The sequence below is a fragment of the Lissotriton helveticus genome, chromosome 5_1 (genome assembly GCF_964261635.1).
Source record: "Lissotriton helveticus chromosome 5_1, aLisHel1.1, whole genome shotgun sequence".
Lineage (NCBI taxonomy): Eukaryota > Metazoa > Chordata > Amphibia > Caudata > Salamandridae > Lissotriton > Lissotriton helveticus.
The window spans coordinates 2,027,363,438-2,027,387,733 of record NC_136065.1 but is presented as its reverse complement, the minus strand read 5'-3'; the positions used below and the strand labels follow the sequence as shown (position 1 = coordinate 2,027,387,733).

The 24,296-nt window shown below is 45.9% G+C and overlaps 1 protein-coding gene across 1 annotated transcript in view; it reads right to left on the bottom strand.

Annotated features, from left to right (window-relative positions):
• Positions 1–655: 655 nt before the first annotated feature.
• LOC144752851 (erythroid membrane-associated protein-like) overlaps positions 656–24,296 on the bottom strand; it is a 55,166-nt gene continuing 31,525 nt past the window's right edge. Inside the window, exon 2 of the mRNA XM_078640690.1 lies at positions 656–1,618. Within this exon, the coding sequence (XP_078496816.1) occupies positions 1,074–1,618 (545 nt within the window). The 3' untranslated portion in view covers positions 656–1,073. The remainder of the gene's footprint in view (positions 1,619–24,296) is intronic.

Below are 24,296 nucleotides of genomic sequence, written 5' to 3'. Positions count from 1 at the left end.
ACAAAATGTTCTCATGACAGCAAAGGGAACATTCTCCCCTTCATTTGAATGTATGTGACTTTGTTATGGTTCTTGTTTGCTGACTGATAAAAAGCTCCCAGTCCATCAAGTGGGGATGCTTAGACTATCTGGTGAAAAGTGTCCCCTCTTTCAATGCTAGAATAGAGCAATCAACAGCTAGAAGGTAACTAATTAACTCTTCTCAGGCCCAGGTTCACCCAGGGGGAGCATTTTTATAACATTTGCGGTGATTGCACAAGAAACATATTTGGTTACAATCTGCACATACCGGAGAGATGAGGGGCGGCGAAAGTGGTAAATTCATATCTACATGTGAAACAACAGCGGTGGAATCATATTTGTGTTAATGTGGAGTCTTTGTGTATAATTCTCCCCTTCTGTCCTTCTCAGACCCCTGCATGAGTCTCTCACTAACCCCAGCACTTTGCTGCATACGCCCCACAGTGCAGCTTTACAAACCCTGCACCGCCCATTGATAGAAAGTGTTCAATAAAGTCCTGTTTTTGTAAACAAGTGCGGTGGCTGTCGGTCTTTATTAGAAGTGATAAAGGAAACAAACGCACAACGGAGTCCATTCGACTGAGATGTTCTGGTCCGGATCAAGACAATTTACAAATCAAAACGACAGACGTGATCGAGTTAACATTTTATTTTTCAGTGCTCCCCGATACTGGAGAGGGATATGGACGGAGGGCTTCACTGAAGAAGGCGCCTGAAAAGTGTGGTCCGCATCCTCGCCCCCAGCAGTGACCCTGCCAAAGGAGGGAGCTGTATTCCACGGGTAGCAGACGGGCAGGTGGAAGCCAAACTCTGCACTTACTGGCCAGTGCTCAGCAGCACTCAAGTACAAGGTGCAGCACCGGCCCTGCACCCCCACGCCTTCAGAAACAAATTCCTTCATCATCAGGACTGAAAAGCAAACAGAAATTAATATAGAAACAACACCGCTGTTCCAATGTGAATTTCTTCATCCTAAACAATGCTTAGAAACAAATGGCTGTATGTGGTGAGGGCCCGAATACATGTTCACCCAGCGCTGCCGAGAGCTGCTCTCACTCTTGTATCACCGGCAGGACCCGCAGCGCCCCCGCATTCCCCCCTCCCTCGTTGAGATGGGGACTGAAGAAGGGCCGCAGGGTGGGGGGGAAGGAGGCCCCGGAGAAGGTGAAGAGCAGAGACCGGTCATCCACATTGTACACCAAGAACCTGCCCGCCTCATAGTCCAGGAAGAGACCCACAGCCCTGGGGGACACACGGGGGGTCAGGACGGCGGAGGGGCCAGCGAGAGCTTTGTATTTACCATCTCTGAGCATCACTATCCAGAATCCATTCCTAGGTGATGCTGTGATCGACCGGCCCTTCCTCCTCACAGCCTCGTCACACACCCCCAGGGTCCACCACGTCGTGTCCCCCACCTCCACCTCCCAGTAATGCCTCCCGGAGCTCAGCCTCTCGGTCCCCAGGACAGCTCCGGTGGGGTCGAATCTCTGGGGCGTGTCGGGCAGATCCTGTGCTCTGTCTCCCATCCTCACGCTTCTTCCGCCCGAGGACAGGATGAGCCACCGATGAGCAGTGTCAGGATCCAGGGGCACCGCAGCTGCAGGAGAGAGAAGCAGAGACCAGAGGTCAGAGATCACTCGTCCGCAATAAACACGTCACTCATACTGTTGCAGCCCCACCCCGACTGACCTCATCCTCATTTCACCAGCACCCCTGTTTAATTGTAGTAATTCAGTGTATAATCATCACAGCTTCTTTTCAAAACGCCCTTAGTGGTGAAGTATTGCGGTCTGTAAGTGCTGTTAGTATCAGGTTATTATAGCTGACAGGTGCGAGAGCTCACAACTGAATCAGGAGGGGCAGGGCTTTAAGTAGGCCGGGTCCTGCTGGTGCTGAAAACCAGGTGCCCTGACAGGTTCCTATCAGGCCTCACCCTCAATGAAAATAAACCTTACCTCGCAGGCAGCCCCAGCCCTCACAAGTGACTCTTGTTTGTTTATTGAGAATGATCTCAAATCCGCAGGGGGCAGAATCGGGGGAGGTCAGAGGTCAACCTCTAAATGTAACACCTATACAGTCATTTCCTGTCCACAATCATGCAGACCAATGGGTGCGGTCCAAGGTCACTGGGCAGTGGAGAGAGAGGGGGCAGTGAGGCGCGCGGTCTGACGTAGGATGGAAAGGGTAACTCAGTGGGGTGAACACCCATTTAACACGTGAATCATTGATAGGAACCCCACATTGAGCTGTCTCAGCCTTTCATCCTTTCTAGGTGGATACCACTGGACACGACTCAGTATTCAGGGGCAGTCCATTGTTGGTTTGTAAATGCAAGTGATTGTACTCTGCAGCACTGACTGCTGAGTGAGGAAATGAGGGCTTGGCTGACACTGATGGAAATGCAGAGGTGGAAGGGAAGACAAGCAGGCGGGTTGTGCTTTGGTGACTACACGTGCCTTTCCCTTAACTCCAGACAGTGCTGGGGACTGTATCTGCCCCAGGTGACCACGAGCACACCAGCAGCCCACCCCTGAACCTTGTACGTCGCCAAACCTGAGTCTTTTTTACTGTCTCACAGAAGGGTTTTAATGCCGTTGCGTGGATTAATGTGTGTGTTTTTCTAATTTCAAACAAGCTTGCTCCCCACATTTTTCCCTCTATCTGCTGTCATTGTACTGAACATTAATTTTTCTTTTTATCTGGTGGGTTTGTATGTATTTGAAGGGATCTTCTCGTATGGTGCTTGAAACAAAGCCCCAGGCTGCTCGCGCTCTCTGTGCCCAGACACCACCCAAGAAACAAATCCCACCCTCATCCGTCGCCCCAAGCACGAGCCGCCCCCCCGCATGAACTTTCTGTTTATAATTGATGTTACCCTAGCCACGGCGATAAGGAAAGTGTAGACTAGACCATTACAACAAACAATTGTACAATCTAAGTACAGCTGGGAATGGGATGAATGTTTTTCTGAAAGATAAAGTGGACCCCTTAATCCTTGCAGGGGCCCCTGGGGTTTCACATGGGCGTGTGAAGTTTTGTTCATGGGTGCAAGAGGGGTCCTTCTGTCTGTTGTGCATGAGGGTTGCAGTCTAGTCGGGCACTCAGGCAAACAGGTAGTTATATGATTGACATTGCTATCTCGACATTGATGCTAATTAGATGATGCATAGAACTTTTTCTCCTGATTAGGTAAATTGTGAATGGGGTCTGACTTATGTCTGGTCCGAATACTGTTCTGGGTTTTAGCCCCATTTTTGAGGAACCATAAATACTGACTGTGCAATGCGATGTGGTTCATTTATACTTCCGGGGACTAGGTGGGGGGATGCTGGATGTTTATGGATGGACTCCTTCTGATATGTACTGTCTGTGTGATACGCTTAAATGCCAATAAAGTTAATTTAAAAGAATTACTGGCATCGCTTTGGTGCACGGTCCAGGTTGGTGTCTCTAGGGGATTTAATGGGTTGGGGCACAGCCAGTCACATGCCTTGATTTTGATGGTAAAGGGCTTTGTGGAAATAAGTATGCTGTCCAACGGAAAGTGCCACAATACCTCCTCAAGGGTAGTAAGTGCTACATAAATGTTGAAATACAATACAATAGAGCATTCATTTCAGTCTCAAATCCAAAACTGGAGCATTGTTGTTACTCATTAATCTTATACAGCTTACAACCGTTGGCAACGCCAATAGTCCTGGCTTGTTTTAGGTGTTGTTTTATGTATCTGAATGGAATAAGAGAAAGAGGCAGTAAAATAAAATAGTTGGGCGGCTGCTATGGTAAGCACAGATTTTAACTTACTTGTTTAAACTGCTCCCTTAATTACATTGGGCCACCTCCCTTTGAGAAAGACCCCCCTCCCTGTTGTTTCTTCTCACTTAAAGCTATGAGGAGGGGGCAAGGGAGCAGCACCCTGAGCACAAGTGTCTGGAAATAGAGAACAGAGTTACTAGCTTTCACCAAATGTTTAAAAACCGAGGGCCATATTTATGACCCGGTTTGCATTGGTCTTGCACCACGCAACGTGGTGCAGGAGCGACGCAACCTGAAGTTATATGTTTGACGCTACTTTGCGTGGCTCAAAAAATATGTAGTAATGCAACGTAGCGAAAATTGCAACGTTGCCTTACTTGCCTTGTTTAGGCCTTCCATGGGCGTTGAGTGGGTTGTTACCACGCAACTCACATGGATTTGGACGCATTCCCTGACTTACAAGAACTTGTAAACCTGGGAACGCGCCAGAAAGCTACACCTCCCCAGGTGAGGGATAAGAAGAAATATCTTTATTTCTCGTAGTGTATTCCCCTTTCTATGCGTGCGGTATTCTGCAGCACACATAGAAAGAGGAAAACACCTCCTAGGATTGTCTTTGTGCAGGAAGGTGCCCTTTCCTGCACAGAAAAAGCATGCCTACAACACAGGCATCATGGTGCAAAGGTCCCTGCGTTGGTGCTAGGTTGGCAAAACAGTGCCAGTGCAAGGGAAAAGGACAGGAATGAGCCATACAGGATAAATATGGCTCATTCCTGCCCTTTCCCTGTAATGCATGGGAGCGCAGCACGGTGACTGCGCAACTAAACTAGTGAATATGGCCTTGAATCAGAAAACCCTCACAGATAATATTCTGCCGCAATGCAGAATAGCCCTAATGTCATCCAAACATTTTTATCTGCTATCAGGTGCCACAATATGTGTGCATGTAAGGACAGCCCCCCCACTGACATCATTGACTCCAGATCTACCAACTTACATAGGGCCCACCATGTGTCAGCATCTCACACACAGGCACCCAGCGAAGAGACGTCAGGAAAACTATCTCTTGACCTGTAAATGATGCATGGAGTGTGAAAGGCTGTCCAACAGTGTCTGGTGGATGTCCCATTATCACCCATCTAGACATATGGATCTTAAACAGTTGTCAGGAATGAGCCAAGGCACTTTATAAATTAAATGATGTGGGGTTTACAATCCAAGTTGGAGAGGTAGTCAAGCCATCTTTGAAAAGGAAGCTTCACTGTGAGATGAGTAAGAGAAGAGTAAGTATACATTTGTTTGTAGGTTTAGTTAGAGATGATTGAGAGCCATCCAGAGCTGAATTTTATGAAATGCTGAAGAGAGTGAGGAGATGTTTGAATATAATTCTTTCATTGGCACATTAATGGTATGATAAGCAGGGTAATGCCAAACATGAAACCTTGAGAAACACCTCGTGAGAGAAACATGGGCCAAAAAAAGTCACCCAACATATGCGCTGTGAACTCCCCTACCAAGCGCAGAGAAACTGAAAACAGTACTATCTAGACCTTTACATTTCTTTAGTGTCTAAGTAGAGCCTTATGAATGATCATACCAAAACCGCAGCTAGATTTAAGAGGACCAATAAACATGAACAACCATTAAAGTTTACAGAAGGCTTTATCAGCTAGTTAAAGCAGGAGTTCCATTACTGTCATCTGGTCAGAGGTCGGAGGGCCACTCATCCAGCAGGTTCATTTCAACTGTGAAATAACTTTGTAGGGTGGCTATGCAACCCTCCCAGGCTTAGGCAAAAAGTGAAGTCTCAACAATGGACAACATTATTTAGATACTCTGTGTCTTCAGAATTATTTTTTAATTGAGGTTCGGTCTGGAGTTGTCCATAAATGGCCCAGATGTATACTTATGTATTTTACAAGTATACCCGGACAGGGATCAGCTGATGGCTTGAATTTGAGATGGTGTTATCCATTTTAAAGATAACCAGTTGGATGGTAATGTTCTGTGTAGCAGCGAAAGAAGATGAGTGGGACTGACACGTTTCTAGTGTAAAGATGGAGCACATTCTTTCCTTTCACTTTTGATTCTTATAGAAGGAGGATGATTGGTAGGTTTTAAATAATGTGAAACTTGATAAAACAGCATATGGTAAGACATACATTTTGCAGTCTAAACTCTGATGTGCGTTTTCATTTCCTTTCAGTAGCTCCAAGTGTTTTTCTTTCTATATTCAAATCAACCGTGATCAAATGCGCTGAAATATGCCATTCGCCCTATTTTTAGGTTTTGAATGCACAGCGCTTGTGCTGTGCTTGTGAAATCTCTTATATTTAATATATCTTAAAAGGGGGCTCTTCTCAGTTCCCGTTCGCGAATTACTTTGACCATCTGCTGTTGTCTGGAACTGTTTTGTTTTTGTTTACTTTACCTGGCTGCACACATTGAACCAGCTGTGTTACATTCCTGATCTTTGCATCGTTATGCCACCGAGGAGTATTAATTTGAGCTCACACTACATTTTATGTGGGCTTAGGATTTTATAACTTTGTTTGGGCAATTTTATTAGTGTGGCTGCACTAGCCCGTGTGAGGCTCTCACGTCACCCTCTCCCCATATTGGAAGAACTCTACAACCCCGCTATCAACTGGTTATTTTTTTAATTGAATATAAAATTGTTCTACATACATTTTCTCTACAGATTTTATGTTGCTTGTGTACTGAAAGTACTGGTCAACTCGGATATCTTTGTTTTTAGGTTTTGCCTGCACAAACAGTTTATTATTAATCACATAGACAAAACCTAATGCATTTACCATTGCTTGTCTTATAGAGGGGTTAAACCATTCTCCCAAAGGAGCGCAAAGTTAAGGAATGTATATCTTTTTTTTTCAAACTTTGAATTCGAAAAACAGTGCCATAAAGAGGGTCCCATTACATTAATCACACCATTATGCAAGAACCTAAAAAGAAGAACACCGCTCTTAATTCATTAGTCGTAGATATCATAACTAGGGGGATAACTGGTACATCATACACCTTGAGCCGCTCAGATGGGATCAGTATTGTGATCTGAACTGTTCTTCAGAGGTACCTTGCAACATAAATAATCAGCATACAATATGCTTTTTCTACTTCATTCACATAGGTCATGTCTCTAAACCAGTCCAGGTACTCAAGAACTGAGGCCCGAAGCCAGCCCATACCTCTACACCTATGTATACATCTACCAAGTCCGAGCGATTACCAGTGCCTGAGATTAATTCAAGCATTCCATCCATCAACGTGTTGTTGCAGTTGACACCCTAAATGTGACTGGTATGCCCAGACGTGGGTTCCGCAGTCACTGTGCCACTGGAATCAAGCTACACCTGGTTGTTGAGCCCTTATTAGTGCAAAACTGGTCCTAGGTTACTTGTATTCTGGTTCAGCTAGGTGTACATGGCTTTACCAAACATGAGAGCAACAGGGTTTTCCCCTGATGTTGAATAAGGGGCAAACAATAAGGTAGAAGAGTAGTGTTTAAAACCGCTTTGGGATCGCGCTTCTCCAGTGCAGCACGCTGCACAGCTTTCTTAAGAGTACTCAATAATCCTTCTACCAAACCCTATGCCTAGGGCCAAAGAGGAGTGTTTTTTATGCCTTATATTGAGGTGATTCAGAAAGTCTTTAAATTCCCATCTATTAAAAGCAGGGCTAATATCGGACTTCAGGATCGCAGGTACACCCCATGTCGCAAAGATGCCATCTAATTTTTGAATGCCCTTGTCAGTTCAGTTCAAAATACTTTATTCGGTTAAAAAAACAGAATAACCATAAAAGTAGCATGAAGAAAATACAGTTTTACACGGGAGTCATATATTCGTTGTTTAAAATGCATATGTACAATAAGGAGGTTAATTCATTGAGATCGATTTACGACATTTAAAAGTAGATTTAAAAAATTCGCCCAAAGAGGCTACCATAAAAACAGTTTCCATTTTCTGGCATTCTAAGAACGCTAAGCGACATCTTCGTATATTTAAGTCTTTGAGAATCGGGATGATAAGTTTCTTCCGAGAGAAAGTATAACATTTACAAAAGAATAAAATATGAATATCAGACTGTGGGGAGACATCATCACATGGGCAAAAGGGTAATTCTTTCAGCCAACAATTCATCACAGGAAAGGACAAGACTCTAAAAACAATATTGAGTCTAAACCGGGTTAAAAGGAAACGTTCATGATTAGACATATATAAGGACAAATATGGCTGTAATTTATCTCCACATAAAATGTCCTGGTGAGCAGAGACAGTCTTTTTTCTTGCCTCCTCTAAGTGTCTTTTGTCCCTAAGATGGGCAATACACAAATTTTTCAAGTCTCTTCTCGATATGTATGCCATAGTTGGTGGGTCCTCGAAGTATTGAACACAATTTATTTCACTGAGAAAGTTCTTGACATAGCATATCCATTTGGAATCATTGATATTGTCCAATACTAAAACGTCCTTTAAAATAGCCCGATTAACCAGACATTCATCATTTGTCCACACCCTGTGCCAAAGAAGGATTGGCTGAATCTTAATCGTATCAGTAACATAAATTACTCCCAATTCAGCATGGCATATCATAGTTGCAGTACTCTCAGGTACAGACAGGATGTGGCGTAAAAATTTATTTTCCATAGTTTGAATTGAGTTAATATTTGAGTAACCCCACAGCCCTGATCCATAGGTGGCTACTGCTAAGCAGGTTGCCCTATAAATAGTTAAAATCTCTTTTATGGGTTTTTTCCCTAATTTTCTCATAAAGCATTTTAAGGCCATAATAGTTTTGGAGAACAGCAGAGATCTAGCCTGGATTGCACTAGTCCATGAACCACTTTCATGAAACAGAATTCCCAAATAGGGAAAAGTGGAGGTCTTTTCCAGGGGATTGGAATTTATAAAAATGGGTTTCAAATGCTTGTTTGATCTTGGCCCACAAAACATGGACAGTGTTTTTGAGCAGTTAATCTTTAAGTCTAAGCCAAGCATGAAACTGGTAAAAGAGGTGACCAAGGTTTGTAACGCCATTGGAGTTCGTGCCATCAAAACGGCATCGTCCGCGTACATCAAGGCGGGGACAGGCCTTCCACCCACCATAGGCATGTCCCTACCCTCCTGCACCAGTCGTTTCTCCAGGCCATTTATGTAGAGCAAAAATAAAAATGGGGCTAAAACACATCCTTGACGTACACCCCGACCAATCCCAAATTGTCTAGTGCATTCACCATCATTCCCAAAACGGACACTTGCATTGGCCCCGGAATATAGATCTCGCAAGAAGCAGATAATGGCATTGTCTACCCCCAACTCAGTCATAATTGACCACAATTTATTGTGTGAAACACAGTCAAAAGCTGACGATAAGTCAACAAAGGTGAGATATAGACGTTGTTTTTTAACCTTTACATACTTCTGCTGCAGGATTAACAAATTCAATCCTTGTTCTATAGTCCCTAAGCCTCTTTGGAACCCAAATTGAAAATCACATAGCACCCCATTCTCTTCTGACCAGATTCGCAATTTATCTAAAACAACTCTCCCTAAAATTTTGATAGATGAGTCCAGTAAGGAAATTGGCCTATAACACATGCAATTCTGCCTGTCCCCTTTCTTAAATATTGGGACTATAATCGATGTAAGCCAGGTAGGAACTAAGCCCTTAGCCAGAGCAACATTAAAAAGCTGGACAAGCAAAGGCCCCCATAATTCAGTATTGGCCTTATAGAGGTCTGCTGGTATGCCATCTGGTCCAGCAGCCTTACCCCCTTTGGTTGCCTTCAAGCTCGCCAGAACTTCGAGCAGGGTTACGACCAGTACTTTGGTTGGATCTATGTTTGGGCACATAAAGTCCTGACTTATGTCACAGACTGGTTCCACAGCCTTATAGAGCGAGGAAAAATGCGCCACCCACTCATCTTCAGGGATGGCAATTTCCATCCGTGCCTTATTTTCATAGAGGAGCGGGGTATTAATTACCCTCCAAAAACCTGCCGGGTCCTTTAATTGTGACGCCTCGCATAAATCATCCCAAGCCTCGTTTCTTATAGCCGCCTTCCTATCCTTCAGTGCTGTGTTATAGTCCCTCCTCAGGATTCTAATTCGAGTTACATCCCGCGGTGTTTTATGGATCGCTTGTCTAAGCTTTGATAGGGCAGTGGTACATTTATTATCGAACCATTTTCTATTGTGCTTTAGGGAGTTTTTCTTTGCAACCCACAGCGCCTCCTTGATTGCAATAGAAATAATATAAAAATTATTTAAAATTTCATCACTGTCAGGATGCTCGTTCAGGCAGGTCAAAAAATTACTCCTACACTTATTCACTAATTTGAAAAGAAAATCAGCCGGGACCACTCTACTCCATTTAAGGCTATATCCATTTTGGGTACCTAGATTCACGTCCGGCGCCTTAATATTGGGACCTACAACATGATCCACAACGGAAAAAAGATTCTCCATTTTTAGTACCTGTGGGTAGTGGTCACTTAAGGGTAAGTTCATGATACTAGAGCTAATCAGTCTGCCCGCCGAGCTACTTGTACAGAGGCTAAAATCAATGGTAGTCGAAGCCCCCCGCCCCACAAATGTTGGAACAAATGGCATTGTGTGGTGGGCTAGCTCATTCGTAAAACCAAGATCAAAATTAAAAATCATCTCATTTAGTGAATCACCTAGAAGGGTATGTTCAAAATGCGTCAAGCTGATGTCCTGCTCCAACATCAGACCGCAAATACCCTTCTGACCCTTTTTGCACAAAGAACAATTAAAATCACCCCCCCATAATACCATGACTTCACCCTTTTTTTCCTCAAAAACATTCTGTATATCTGTACTTATATTGGCAAAAACATCCTTAATTACGCTACTTAGACAGTTATTGTAAAAATTAAAAAGGACAATCGTAGGACCCTTCCTTGTATCAATGACAATTTTCTGGTAATAACTGGAACCAGGAAAGAAAGTAATTTTATCGGTAACTAGGAGGTTCGATATATACACGGACAGTCCCCCCTTTGGTCTTCCGTGTGCTCCCCCCACTGCAGGTGTAAAATAAGTTCTGTAACCATTAAGGTGTATTGCTGTGGTGGTCCAGGTTTCTTGTAAAGCTAATATACCCACTTCAGCAATAACATTACACCAGGACGGGTTTAAAATTTTCTGCTTTAGTCCTGCCACATTCCAAAAAACCACCTTACAGTGTTCTTCTGTAAGTGGCTCTTCGAGAATAGCTCCAGTGACGCTGATGAGACTCCCTAGTATAGTCTCATCCACCCCATGTGTTTCTTGTGGCTCAACATATAATTCCTGAGTCTCATCATGCCCCAGAGATGTTATAGGCCCCAGATGCACAGATTTAGATGACCTTAAGGCCTCATTTTTTCTCGTTGGGAGTCAATCCACCGCTTCCAAACAATCAAACAGGTTAAAACACGGGAAGATTGGAGGGAATTGTGGGTTGGCCAACCATCCTTGGTCAAAACTCTGTGCCCTTGTCATGTTTAGTGGATGAAAGGTCTTCAACAAATGGAAAACAGAAGTATGTGTCAACAATGACAAGAAGAGGATGTCTGTTTTCAAGAGGATCGAAGAAATCAATGACAATTCTCTCTTAAGCATTACATGGCAATTCTGACGTGTTCACTGGGTATGTGACAAGTCTTTTACTCTTTTTCAACCCTTTTGTTGAGATATAGGATAGAGACGAGGCCACCGAGAGCTCTTAGTGGCAACTATTCCTCAATGTACCTCATGGGCAACATCGATCACTTGTTGTAGTCTCTCCAGAATGATAATTCAGGTACCTCAAAAAATGAAGCCTTCTTGTGTTACTGATATTTCGTCTTTCACATTCTTGAACTTCAAGTAGTCTGTCACTAGTGAGAGGTCTGAAGAGCTGATTCTACGATTAATGAGCAATGATGTCCTTTAACTTCTTGGCTCATGGCAGAGAAAACTGTTACAAGGACATGACAGCTGGTGTGCTTGATTTCACAATAAAATTAATGTAGGCCTCGGCTGTCTCACATGGGGTACTAGGGCACCGCAATGGCACTCTTGAAAAAAATCTGCAGGATTTTGATCTTTCTCTGGACGATGACGAATCGTATAGTTGTACTCCTGTAACCTCAAACCCAAACATTCAATTCCAGAAGGAATCCTAGCTTTGGGATTGTGGAATATTGTGAGCAGTGCTTAATGATCAGTTACTACTGTTAGAGCCTTTCAGTACAAAAACACATGGAAATATTCACAGGCCCAGACCACTGGCAAACTTTTTTTTCTTCTAGTTGCCAGTAAGCACATTCCTTTGTAACAGGCTTTTACTAGTATATGCTACTATATGTCATCAGGCATTTGGCTGCCCATTGTGCTGTGCAAGTATGACACCTAACCCAACAGAGCTAGCATCAACTACAACCTCTGTGTGAAGTTTGGGATTGAAGTAGGCCATTTCAGTGGCACTCTCAATGGCTTGCTTGGACATTTTCTTTGTCAATTCTCATAACGGTGCATTGACCATAGTAAAGTATTTTATATACCTCAAACAGTAGCTGGCCAGTCCAAAAAAGCATCGCAATATAGAAATATCTTGTAGAGGAGTTGCACTAGACAATGCTTGCTCTTTTGCTGGATCAGGCTTCATACCCCATCAGAAAATACATGGCGAAAGAACTTTAAGCTGTTCTTGTGGAATTCACATTTGTTAGCATTCAGGGTTAAGACTGCATCATTCAGCCGATGACACACTGGCATGAGAGCTTTGTTGTGCTCTTTCTGTATGGCTCCGAAACCCAATATGTCATTGCTATTATTAAATTCATTAACTACATGCTGTGTGATACATTGGATGACATATTGGAACAGTTCCGCAGCAGAGAATACACCAAAACTCAATCGCCTATAGCGAAAGAAAGCAACATGTGTAGAAAAGTAAGGGTGGGCAGAGCACTCCGCTCCCCCAGATTTGTCTACTCCGCGCTGCACTGAAAGCGAGGAGTTTAGGCAAAACTCCAAGTCCGGAGCAGAGTTAGCCAGACCCCCACTGCTAAAATAGGATCCCCACCTCCAACACCCCTAATAAAAACATATTTAACAATGAAATTAAAAAGAAATAAACACACTTACCTGTACTATGGTGTCCCCAGGCTGCCCTCCTCCTCCACGTCGCCTCTCCTGCAAACCCCCTACGTAGGAAGTACATCTTGCGAGACGTCTTGTGTAAAATGTGCATGCGTGCACGCATTTGATGCAAGACGTTTTGCGAGAAATGCGCATGCGTAGTTCTCGCAAGATGTACATCCAACATAGGGGGTTTGCAGGAGAGAGACGGCGAGAAGGAGAAGGGCAGCCCAGGGATGCAGCATCTGGGTGCCATGCCTACAACCCACTGCCCTGGCATAGGTTAGTCACCCCTCTAGCCGGGTGCACTATACCAGTGGTGAGGGTACAGGTACATGAGGCCTGTACCCCTACAGTGTCTACGTCCAGGTGCATGAGCCCTGTACCCCTACAGTGTCTAAGTGCATTCTTAGGCGGTGTACGTGCAGTGCTGCCATTAAGAGTATATGGTGCAGGGAGTTTGTCATTACGAACTCCACAGCACCATAATAGCTACACTGAAAACTGAGAAGTTTGGTATCAAACTTCTCAGCACATTAAACACACACTGAAAGGAGTGTGGGATTTATTGTAAAAGGCACACAGAGGGCATATTAGAGATGCCCTCTGAAAATTATACCCACCACTAGTGTCTAGGCTGAGTGGCTGCTTTCAGCTGCCACCACCAGACATGTTTCTGTACACCTGGGTCGAGAGCAGACTGCTCTCTAGTGCTTGAAACAATGCCTATCCTGGGACAAGGTGCCAAGCCTCCTCCCCAGGATGGGCAGGGTTTACGAAGGGAAGCTTCAAAGGCTTGCCGCCATTGTGAGCTTCTCCAGGCCAATTGTTGCTTTCAGCAACTGGTCCCCACTGGTTCCGACACCCACCTTGGGTGGGAGAACCGGCGGGAAATAAAAGTGAGGAAGAGAGGTGTGCTCACCTCTGCCAACTCCACCACTCAGGTGGAAGGGGTGAGGTGAAGCACAACTCTCAGTCCATGCCATCTTGAAGATGGGAGGACTCAGCCAATCAGGGGCAGCCACATGCCCCCCCCCCCTCCCACTGGAGTGTAGCATAATAGGGGGTGTACCCACCCCAGGGAACGGACTAATAGGTCCCTGGCTTTCATCTACCTGTAACACCCCTAAATCTAGTATTTAGGGGCACCCCTGAACCTTGCTTCCTCAGAGACAGATAAAAACAAGAAGAAAAGAAGAAGGACCAAACAGCCGTGCAGCAGCTGAAAAGAGGAAGACGCCCACTGACTTGGAACCAGCCCTACCTGCGCGTCCACCACTCGAACCTGCTACTGCGAAATCTCGGTGTGTCCTGCAGCCAGCAACCTCAAACCCTGGAGGTCCTGCTTCTCCTCTGAACGCCGGATTTGTTCAACTGCAACCTCTGGCAGCAGTCGGAAACCGAGAATCCGCCCCACTCTGCACCCGCTGTCCATGGCCCGAGCGCGAGTGGGCAAACACCACGAGGAGGTCACCCCGGCGATCCTGAACCAAGATCCGGTGACCCTTGACCTGCCTCAAGCCTCCAGCCGACGGCTGCAGTCTGAATCCAGAAGGCCCATCTAACCGCGACCAGGAGCTGGTAAGAAGATCCGACCCCAAAAGGCACCCCTGCACCCAACACCCCACAGCCTTGGGTGCCCAAACCAACGGTGCCTAACCAACCCCTAACTTCCCAACTTACCTCTCGAAATGGTGGTCGCACCCAGAAGACCTTTATCTCCCTGTCTGCAGCGCTTTTACAAACCGGAGGTTCCCCACTGAACCCAACAGGGCGTCTGAAGTCGAAACAGCACCCTGCACCCGGCTGTCCTAGTGTCACCTGTCAGGCCTATGGCAAGACAGGAGACCCCCTCAAAGGCCCCCCTGATTCCACTGCCTGTGGTGGGGGTTCCCTTTGAAAGGGTAGTTGTGGACATAGTGGGTCCACTTCAATCTCCCACACCATCAGGGAACAACTTTATTGTAGTGGATCATGCCACTAGGTACCCTGAAGCAATTCCCCTTAGGCCTACTACAGCTCCTGCAGTAGCCAAGGCAGTCATTGGTGTCTTCACCTGAGTCGGGTTTCCTAAGCAGGTGGTTTCAGACAGAGGTTCCAACTTCATGTCTGCTGACCTAAAACACATGTGGAAAGAGTGTGGAGTACAGTACAAGTTTACTACACCCTACCACCCACACACCAATGGCCTTGTTGAGAGATTCAACGGGACATTGAAAGGCATGATTATGGGGCTCCATGAAAAATCCAAAAGGAGATGGGATGTCCTCTTTCCCTGTCTGCCTTTCGCTTACAGAGAAGTGCCACAGAAGGAAGAAGGGTTTTTCCCTTTGAAATTCTGTTTGGCCATCCTGTGAGTGGACCACTGTCCTGTAAAAGAGGGTTGGGAAGCCTCTCCAAGAACCCAAACAAGATATTGTGGACTAAGTGCTTGGCCTAAGGTCCAGAATGGCTGAGTACATGGAAAAAGCATCCAAATATCCTGAGGCCAGCCAGGAGCTTCAGAAGCACTGGTATGATCAAAAAGCTGCACTGGTTGAATTTCACCGTGAGCAAAATGTGTTGGTTTTGGAGCCAGTGGCACCAAGGGTACTCCAGGACAGATGGAGTGGCCCTTACCCTATCCTAGAAGGAAAATTCTACTTACCAGTATGCCTCTGTTCTTGGCATGTAGAGCTGCAGAGTCGTATACTGTGCATTAGATCGCCACCTGGTGTTGGACTCGGATGATTGCAGGTTGTTGTCTTCTTGGAAGAAGTCTTTGTAGTCACGAGATAGGTGATTCCTCCCTTGGACAATACTGCGATTGGGCATCGGCTCCATCCTTAGATTGTTTTTCGCCATGAAGGGAAATGATGGAGTAGTAGAAGTACAGATAAAGAAAGGATGTCCATGCGTGTGCATCTAATTAAGATGAGAACTGGAACGGATACAAGTCCCGGGGAGGCGGGAGGGCGTATACGACTCTGCAGCTCTACATGCCAAGAACAGATGCATACTGGTAAGTAGCATTTTCCGTTCGAGGCATTTGAGCTGCAGATCGTATACTGTGCATCGATTTTGCAGCAGTGTCTCCCCTAGCGGTGGTCGCCTGTATCCGTTGCAGTATTTTGAAATAGCGTTCTAAGGACAGCTTGGCCTACTGCAGCTTGCTGCTTGGCTTGCACATCAACACAATAGTGTTTAGTGAAGGCGTGTATTGTAGACCATGTTGCTGCCTTGCATATGTCCTCCAGTGGTATATTTCCCAGGAAAGCTATAGAGGCTCCTAGTTTGCGAGTGGAGTGTGCTCTAGGAGGAACTGTTAGTGTACGTTTAGCTTTTTGATAGCATATTTGTATACACTTTACAATCCACCTGGCAATTCCCCCTTGGAGATGGGGTTGCCTTTGTGTGGGGGACAGAAATATACAAATAATTGTTTTGTTTTTCTAAAGGATTTAGTCCTACCTGTGTAGTATAACAGGGCTCTCCTTACATCTAAGGAGTGCAAAGCCCTTTCTGCAACAGAGTCTGGGTTTTGGAAAAACACAGGTAGCTCTACTGATTGGTTAAGGTCAAAAGAAGTGATAACCTTTGGCAGAAATGTTGGATTGGGTCTAAGAACCACTTTGTTAGGATGTATTTGAAAAAATGGTTCTTGTATTGTGAATGCTTGTATTTTACTAACTCTTCTGAGAGAGGTGATAGCAATAAGGAAAGCTGTTTTCCATGTTAAGAATTGTAATTCGCACCAGTGTAAAGGTTCGAAAGGGGGACCCATCAGTCTTGTAAGGACTACGTTTAGGTTCCACACTGGAGCAGGTGGTAACCTAGGTGGGATTATTCGTTTTAATCCTTCAATAAATGCTTTAATTGCAGGTACTCTGAAGAGAGGTAGGTGTTGTCTATTTTGTAAATAGGCAGCAATTGCGGCTAGGTGCAGGCGTATGGAAGAATAAGCCAAATTGGACCTTTGTAGATGCAAATGGTAACAAATGATGTTTTGGATGGAAGCATCCAATGGATCAATGTCATTATTGTTACAATATAATGCAAATCTTTTCCACTTAGCAGCATAACATGCTCTGGTAGTGGGTTTTCTAGCTTCTTTAATGATGTTCATACAGTCTGGTGGTAGGTTTAAGTATTTCTCCATAGTTCTGTGTTAACAGAGAGGGTGTGAGCTGTAACTTTTGATGTGGAACCAGAGAGAGATCTAGTAGTGTGGTGAACCACGGTTGGCGTGCCCATGTGGGAGCTACTAGTATTAGCTTTAGAGACTGTTGTCTGAGTTTGCGCACTACTAGTGGAATGAGTGGGACAGGTGGAAAAGCGTACGCAAATCTGCCTGACCATTTCATCCATATCGCATTGCCTTCGGACCGGGGGTGTGGAAACCTGGCGGCGAAGGTTGGGCATTTTGCATTCTCATGGGTGGCAAACAGATCTATCTGTGGGTGCCCACACATTTGGAAGAATGGTTGGAGAACTTGTGGATGTATTTCCCATTCTTGAATCTGTTGTGACTGTCGACTTAACAGATTCGCTATCTGATTGTGAACTCCTGGAAGGTGTTCTGCTGCCAGATGTATGTTTTGAGATATGGCCCATCTCCAGATGTTCTGTGCGAGCTGGGACAGTTGCAGAGAGTGTGTCCCCCCTGTTTTTGTACATAGTACATGGCTGTCATGTCTGTGCGGAGCAGGACAGCTTTGTTTCGTACTTGTAATTGGAATGTTTTGAGTGCCAAGAATATTGCTAGTAGTTCTAGATGGTTGATATGGAACAGTCTTTGTTGGTTGTTCCATTGGCCCTGTGTGGTATAATGTAAGAGATGGGTTCCCCATCCTGTGAGGGATGCGTCTGTCGTGAGCACTATCTGGGGAACAGGTTCTAGGAACGGCCGTCCCTTTGTCAAGTTTTTGGTGTTCCACCATTGCAGAGAGCGATATGTACGGCTGTCTACCAACACCTGGTCTGTGAGCTGACCTTGAGCCTGATTCCACTGTTGTGCTAGACATTCTTGTAATGGGCGCATTTGCAGTCTTGCATGTGGGACTATGAAGATGCATGACGCCATCATGCCTATTAGTCTCATGAACACCTTGGCTTGCAGAGATTGCTGGTGTTGAAAAATGGAGACTAAGGTCAGAATACTCTGTATCCTGGCTGGACTGGGATACGCTAGAGCTGTAGATGTATCTATGGTAGCTCCTAGATACTGATGAACGTGCGAAGGCTCTAGGTGCGACTTGGTGTAGTTTATTGTAAACCCTAAGTCGTGCAATGTCTGGATTGTCTGCTTTGTGTGTTGTACACATTGGTTGAACGATTTTGCTTTTATGAGCCAATCGTCGAGGTAAGGGAAGACATGTATCTGTTGTCTTCTTAGATGTGCCGCTACTACCGCTAAGCACTTTGTAAACACTCGTGGTGCTGTTGTCACCCCGAATGGAATGACTTTGAATTGATAGTGCTGTCCTTGTATGATAAACCGTATATACTTCCTGTGAGCAGGATGTATAGGAATGTGGAAATAGGCGTTGTTAGACCTGTCAGCCTTAGGGTGACCTTTTCCCGTGACTTTTTGCCCTGGCCTCATTTTTTCCACCTATTTTGTTGTTGGTCCTTAGGTCTTCGGGCACCTTTTTACAGCTAACCTGTGTTAGGGTGCAGGTGCTCTCTACTTTCAACATGGCTGCCACTGGCCCCTGCTACTGCAGCGTGTTTTTTTTAGTGTAGCACCCTAGTTGCCAGGAGGAGGCTGGGTCCCCATACATTGTTGCAACACCAGCCACCCAGCCCTGTCCATAGTTAGAATGAGGGAAGCTCCTGGAACCTTCCAGAATAGGGGAGGCACCAACTGCAACTGCAACTGCCAACTGACACTATATAAGGAAAAGGAGGGAAACTTTCTAGTCAGTTGGGGCATCACCTGCCTGGGGAACCCACGCAGGGGTTTTAGGCGGGAGGGCCTAGTGAGGAACCTATGCTACTGGGAGTGACAGGATTTAGGTGCTGCCTCTTAAGCTCAGTGAGGTGTCCAAAGCTATCCCCCTGATCTGGCCCAGTGGTAGGGAACCCCAGGGCCCATCTGCAGTGACTGAGGGGAAATTCTTCAGGCCCTCAACTCATCCCCCCCCCTCTTCTGCAACTTCAAGCAACAAGTAACCAAGGGCGCAGAATCATCCAAGCGTCAAGAGACTTACTTCATGAGACAAGGTACTGGACTGAGCTGCCCTGCGCATCACCTGCCTTCAGCTCGGCCTATCTGTTTCCCCCTGATTGAACTGTGTGATAAGCGCTATAATTTGCCCCATCCTGCCACAGTTCTGACTGACTTTTTGTGGAGCGCTGTAATTTGCCCTCCTGCCCAGCGCTGTGTTTGAGGCTGTCTGCCCTGTCAGGGATCATCGAAATTGCCTCCGTGCCCTGCCGGCACCTAGCGCTGAGAAGAGCTCCCAAGCGCTACCCGCCGTCACCGCGCTGTGCACTGAAGCGCCAATTGCCCGGCCAACTCACCTCAGGAATCTCCTCTGAGGGAGCGTGTATTCCCCCCTTGGCGGCCCCCGTATGCCAGGAGAGGGTCCCCTGAGTCTGCGCAAGGGCCCCGTAGGGCCGAAGAAGTGAGGTAACCCCCTGGGGAGGAGGGCGGTAGGCCAAGAGAAGCCAGAGGTCGCCCCTCCCCCGGGGTTAACTGTGACTGGGTCCTGTTGGCCCCCCTGTTCTGAATGTGCCTCATTTAATCGTTTTGCCTACAAACTTTACCAGCCTGCATTATTCAACATGCTGCATAATTACCAGCCTGAATTATTCTTCATGAATCGTATTTACAAGCCTGAAGTGTTTAACGTGCACTGTATTTACAAGCCTGAAGTGTTTACCGTGCACTGTATTTACAAGCCTGATTTGGTCCTAGTGCACCATATGTACAAGCCGGAAATGGAAGGGAGATTCACTTCACTGTACTGAATTTTCTTGCAGAGGTGGGCTTCCTTAGTATTCTGATGATCTGACCTGGGTCGCAGCCGACCCGCATTCACAAGAAGAAAGGCTTGTCACAAATGACTAAAGGCTGTGTTCTTTGAAGTTCTTTGATAACCTGAAAAGTACTTGCTGATATGTTTTATGCCTTTCTAGGAAAAGCGACCGTGAGAGGTTTGATGTGCTATTTAAATGCCTTATAATTGTCGCTCTTGTAAGATCCTCCAGGTTTATACCATTACCCCTTTGCCTGTCAAAGAGTTTGATGTGACAGGCGGGGTCAGTTAACGTTTCATTGCATAGATAAACTTGCTGCAATTTTAACGCAAAGCCTTACTGAAATGTTTACTCTTCAATGCCTTGCTCTGATTGAAAGCGTGTATAAAAGATCTTGATTTTTCAAATACAACACCTAGTGTGGTCTCCATTATTGCGCCACTGTATGTTTTATTGGATGTGTGTGTTAAGTGGCTGCTTTACACATAAGCCCCTGGCCGCCTTCCTGCTCGAGCCATGCTACCCCCCGGAGAACTGGCGGTCCCTGTTCTTGCAGGCGTCCTTTAGGTCTAGTGTTGATAGGAAATCACCTTGTTGTAGTAGTGGGAGTACTTGTAGGTAGAGTGATCATGTGAAAATGATCTGACTGTATGTAATGGTTCAGTGGTCTGAGGTCGAGAATCGGTCTTAGTGTCCCGTCTTTCTTGGGAATTAGGAAGTACAGGGAGTATACTCCTGTTCCTTGTTCCTCTATAGAAACTATTTGAATAGCATCCGTTTGTAGAAGTGCTAGAACTTCCTGTTGAAGCAGAGCTATATGGTCTGTGGACATTGGACGCTGCTTGGGTGGTATGTTTGGGGGGGGTCGCAGTGAGTTCTAGGCAGTAGCCATGTTGGATAATTTGCCTTACCCACCTGTCTGTTGTGATGGAATTCCAGACAGGTAGGAACTGTGATAATCTGCCCCCCACAGGAGTGGAATGCTGTAGGGGAAGCAGAGGGAAGTCATTGTTTGGGAGTGGAAGAGGAGCAGTTGCTGTTATTACCTCTACCTCTTCCCTTGTTATTATTGCCTCTGTATCCTCCTCTAAAATAGCCCTTGTTAGAGGAGGTTTGTGATTGTGTTTTAAAAGATGATGTTGTATGTGCGCCGGTTTGCTTAGAGCCTCCTCTATAAAAGGAGCGGCGAAAAGAACTTCTAGTCTGTGTGGATTGTAACGCTCCCATAGACTTAGCGGTGTCCATGTCTTTTTTCATCTTTTCTAGCGTGTTATCTACTTCTGGCCCAAACAATTGGTTCTGATTGAAGGGCTGGTTTAAGATGGTAGTTTGTACCTCTGCTTTAAAACCTGAAATACGTAACCACGCATGTCGTCTGAGTATTACACTAGAGTTGACTGCTCTGGATGCTGTGTCAGCTACATCTAGTGCACATTTAATTGAGGCATTGGAAATGAATTTGCCTTCTTGAATAAGCACTGCTGCCTGATCCTTGTACTGATCTGGGAGGTGCTCCATAAGCTTTCCTAATTGGTCGTAGTGAGCCCTGTCATAGCGTGAGAGCAGGGCTTGTGTGTTTGCTATGCGCCATAGGTTTGTGGCCTGTGCAGCAATCCGTTTCCCCGACGCATCTATAATCTTAGATTCCTTGTCAGGTGGGGGCGTATCGCCAGAAGTCTGGGATTTGGCTCTTTTCCTTGCATTAGACACTACTAAAGAGTCTAGTGGTAGGTGTCCTTTAATATAGACTGGATCAGATGGTGCTGGTCTAGATTTCTTCTCTATTCCTGGATTTAATACCCTACATCGTACTGGGTCTTTAAATATTTCTGGAGCATGTTTAATGACTCCCTTGATCATGGGCAGTATTTGTGTAGACCTTTGTGACTGCTCAAATGTATCCAATAAAAAATCCTCATCAATAGCATCAGAGTGCATTGAAACCCCGTGGTAAAGGGCTGCTCTATTTAATAGATGATTAAACCCAATACTATCCTCTGGAGGTGAAGGTTTAGTTGGGTAAGAACGGGGATCAGGATTGTCTGGCACATAATCTGGAACTACATCTTCATCTAAAGGGTATTCCTGTGGTTCTGGTATGTCATTCGCTCCACCTAAATCATACTCTTCATCAGTGTGGTGTGATGATGCAGGAGATTGAGCAGGAGAATGTGTAGGTGCAATGTAAGGAGGGATAGGAGAGGAAGAAGGTGAAGGAGAGGAAGGGTGCATTGGAGAAGTTGCACAGTCCTTTTTGGCAGGAACCACAGGCCTTAGTGGTGTGTCTGCCGGCCTCTTCTTGTAAGGAATAGCTTCCACATGTCCAGTCTTTGGATTGATATGGACTTTTTTCTGTTTAGGATCTGGTGTAAACAGTTCTTCCTCTTCTACAACCTTCTTCGGAGTCGATTTTGTCGGTGCCGATAGGGGTTGTTTGACGTTTTTTGCTGTAGGAGGAGTTATTGAGTCCCCTGGCAAAGTTTTCGGTGCCGAAGGTGGTTTCGGCTTGGTAGACGTCTTTGGTACAGAGGATGGAGAGCTTCAAGTCTCTGGCTTTCCATCTTTATGTTTGGGACCGGAAGGCTTTGGAGTGGAAGCTCTTCTCGGGTCCGGTACAGTCTTTGACTTTGGTACCGATGCCTCTTTTTGTTTCGGTGCCGAAGGGTCTTTGTCTTTAGGCATCAAGGGACGTTTCGGCATCGAAGAATCCTTCGGCGTCGAAGGATGTGTGTGCTTCGGTGCCAATGGAGGAGGTGGAATTGGCACGTGTGGTTTTGTCGTTGCCGAGGCACCGGAAGGCGTAGCCGTTTTCCTCGGAGCCGAGTCCGAAGGGATATTTCGGTCTCGACTGGGCCCCATTGGCGGAGTGCTGACCGTCGCCTTTTGTTTGGGTAGTGTCTGTGGTGCAGGGGCAAGGTTACTCACGGGTTGTCGAGATGGAATAGAGTCGTCCGAATCCTCTGCCCCCGACATGATCTGAAGATCAGGCGAGTCTTCCTTGGTGACGAGTGGATCTTCGTCCTCGGAGACGTCTTCTTCGACGATCTCCTCCTCAAAGATGGCCTCCGGTGCTGGCGCTGATCTCCTCATTTCGTGTCAATGTGCCCTCCAATCCCTAATGGTCTTCTTCGATCGGAAGGATGCACAAGCTGTGCAGGTCGACTCGTTGTGTTCAGGTGACAGACAGAGGTTACAAACCTCGTGATGGTCACTATGAGGGAACTTTGCTCGACATGACTGGCATCTCTTGAATGGAGTTCTTTCCATGAGGCGTAGGCCGTATGGCGCCGGTAGGCCCAACGGCCCGCGTCGACGCACCGGAGAGTATTTGATGTTGAAAGTAATTTCTTCGATGTCGATGGTGTTTATATAAAGTTTTTGCGCTTCGAAGTTGCTGAAAAGTCTTTTCTAGCCAGAGTGGAAAACTTTCATCCTAACCCAGTGGCGTAAAAAAACAATCTTTGGATGGAGCCCATGCCCATGCGCAGTATTGTCCAAGGGAGGAGTCACCTATCTCGTGACTACAAAGACTTCTTCCAAGAAGACAACAACCTGCAATCATCCGAGCCCAACACCAGGTGGCGATCTAATCCACAGTATACGATCTGCAGCTCATATGCCTCGAAAAAAAAAAAGAGTGAGGTCACCTAATTAGTTGACATGGGCACAAGCAGGACACCCAAAAGGGTTTTCCCTGTGAGCCACCTGAAGTTCTACCATGACAGGGCTGACATCACCATGCTGATGGTGACTGATGAGGATCAGGAGATGGAGTGAAGCTCTCCCAGACCTCCTCTTACACAGCCCAAAAGATGGGTCAGTGGATGTAGTTGTCTTTTCAGACACCCTCTCTACCAAACAGCAGACTGATTGCAAACAAGTCTTGCAGCAGTATGCTAAGCTCTTTTCCTTGACCTCTGGTCAGACAAACTGGTGTACCCATGATGTGGAAACTGGTGACAGTTCACCTGTCAAAAACAAAATCTATCGACAGTCTGATCAAGTCAAGGAAATCATCAGAGCTGAAATCAGCAAGATGCTGGAGTTAGGGGTTATTGAACCCTCTGAGAGCCCCTGGAACAGTCCAGTGGCTCTAGTCCCCAAACCTCATCCACAGGGTGGAAAGAGAGAAATTAAGTTCTGTGTGGACTATAGAGGGCTCAACTCTGTCACCAAGACAGATGCTTACCCTATCTCAAGAGCAGATGAGTTGATAGACAAATTAGGTGCAGCCAAATTTCTAAGTACCTTTGACTTAACTGCAGGGTACTGGCAAATTGGCATGGCCCCAGAAGCAAAAGAAAATACCGCATTCTCCACACCCGATGGGCATTATCAGTGTACTGTTATGCCTTTTAGTTTAAAGAATGCCCCAGCCACCTTCCAGAGGTTGGTGAACCAAGTCCT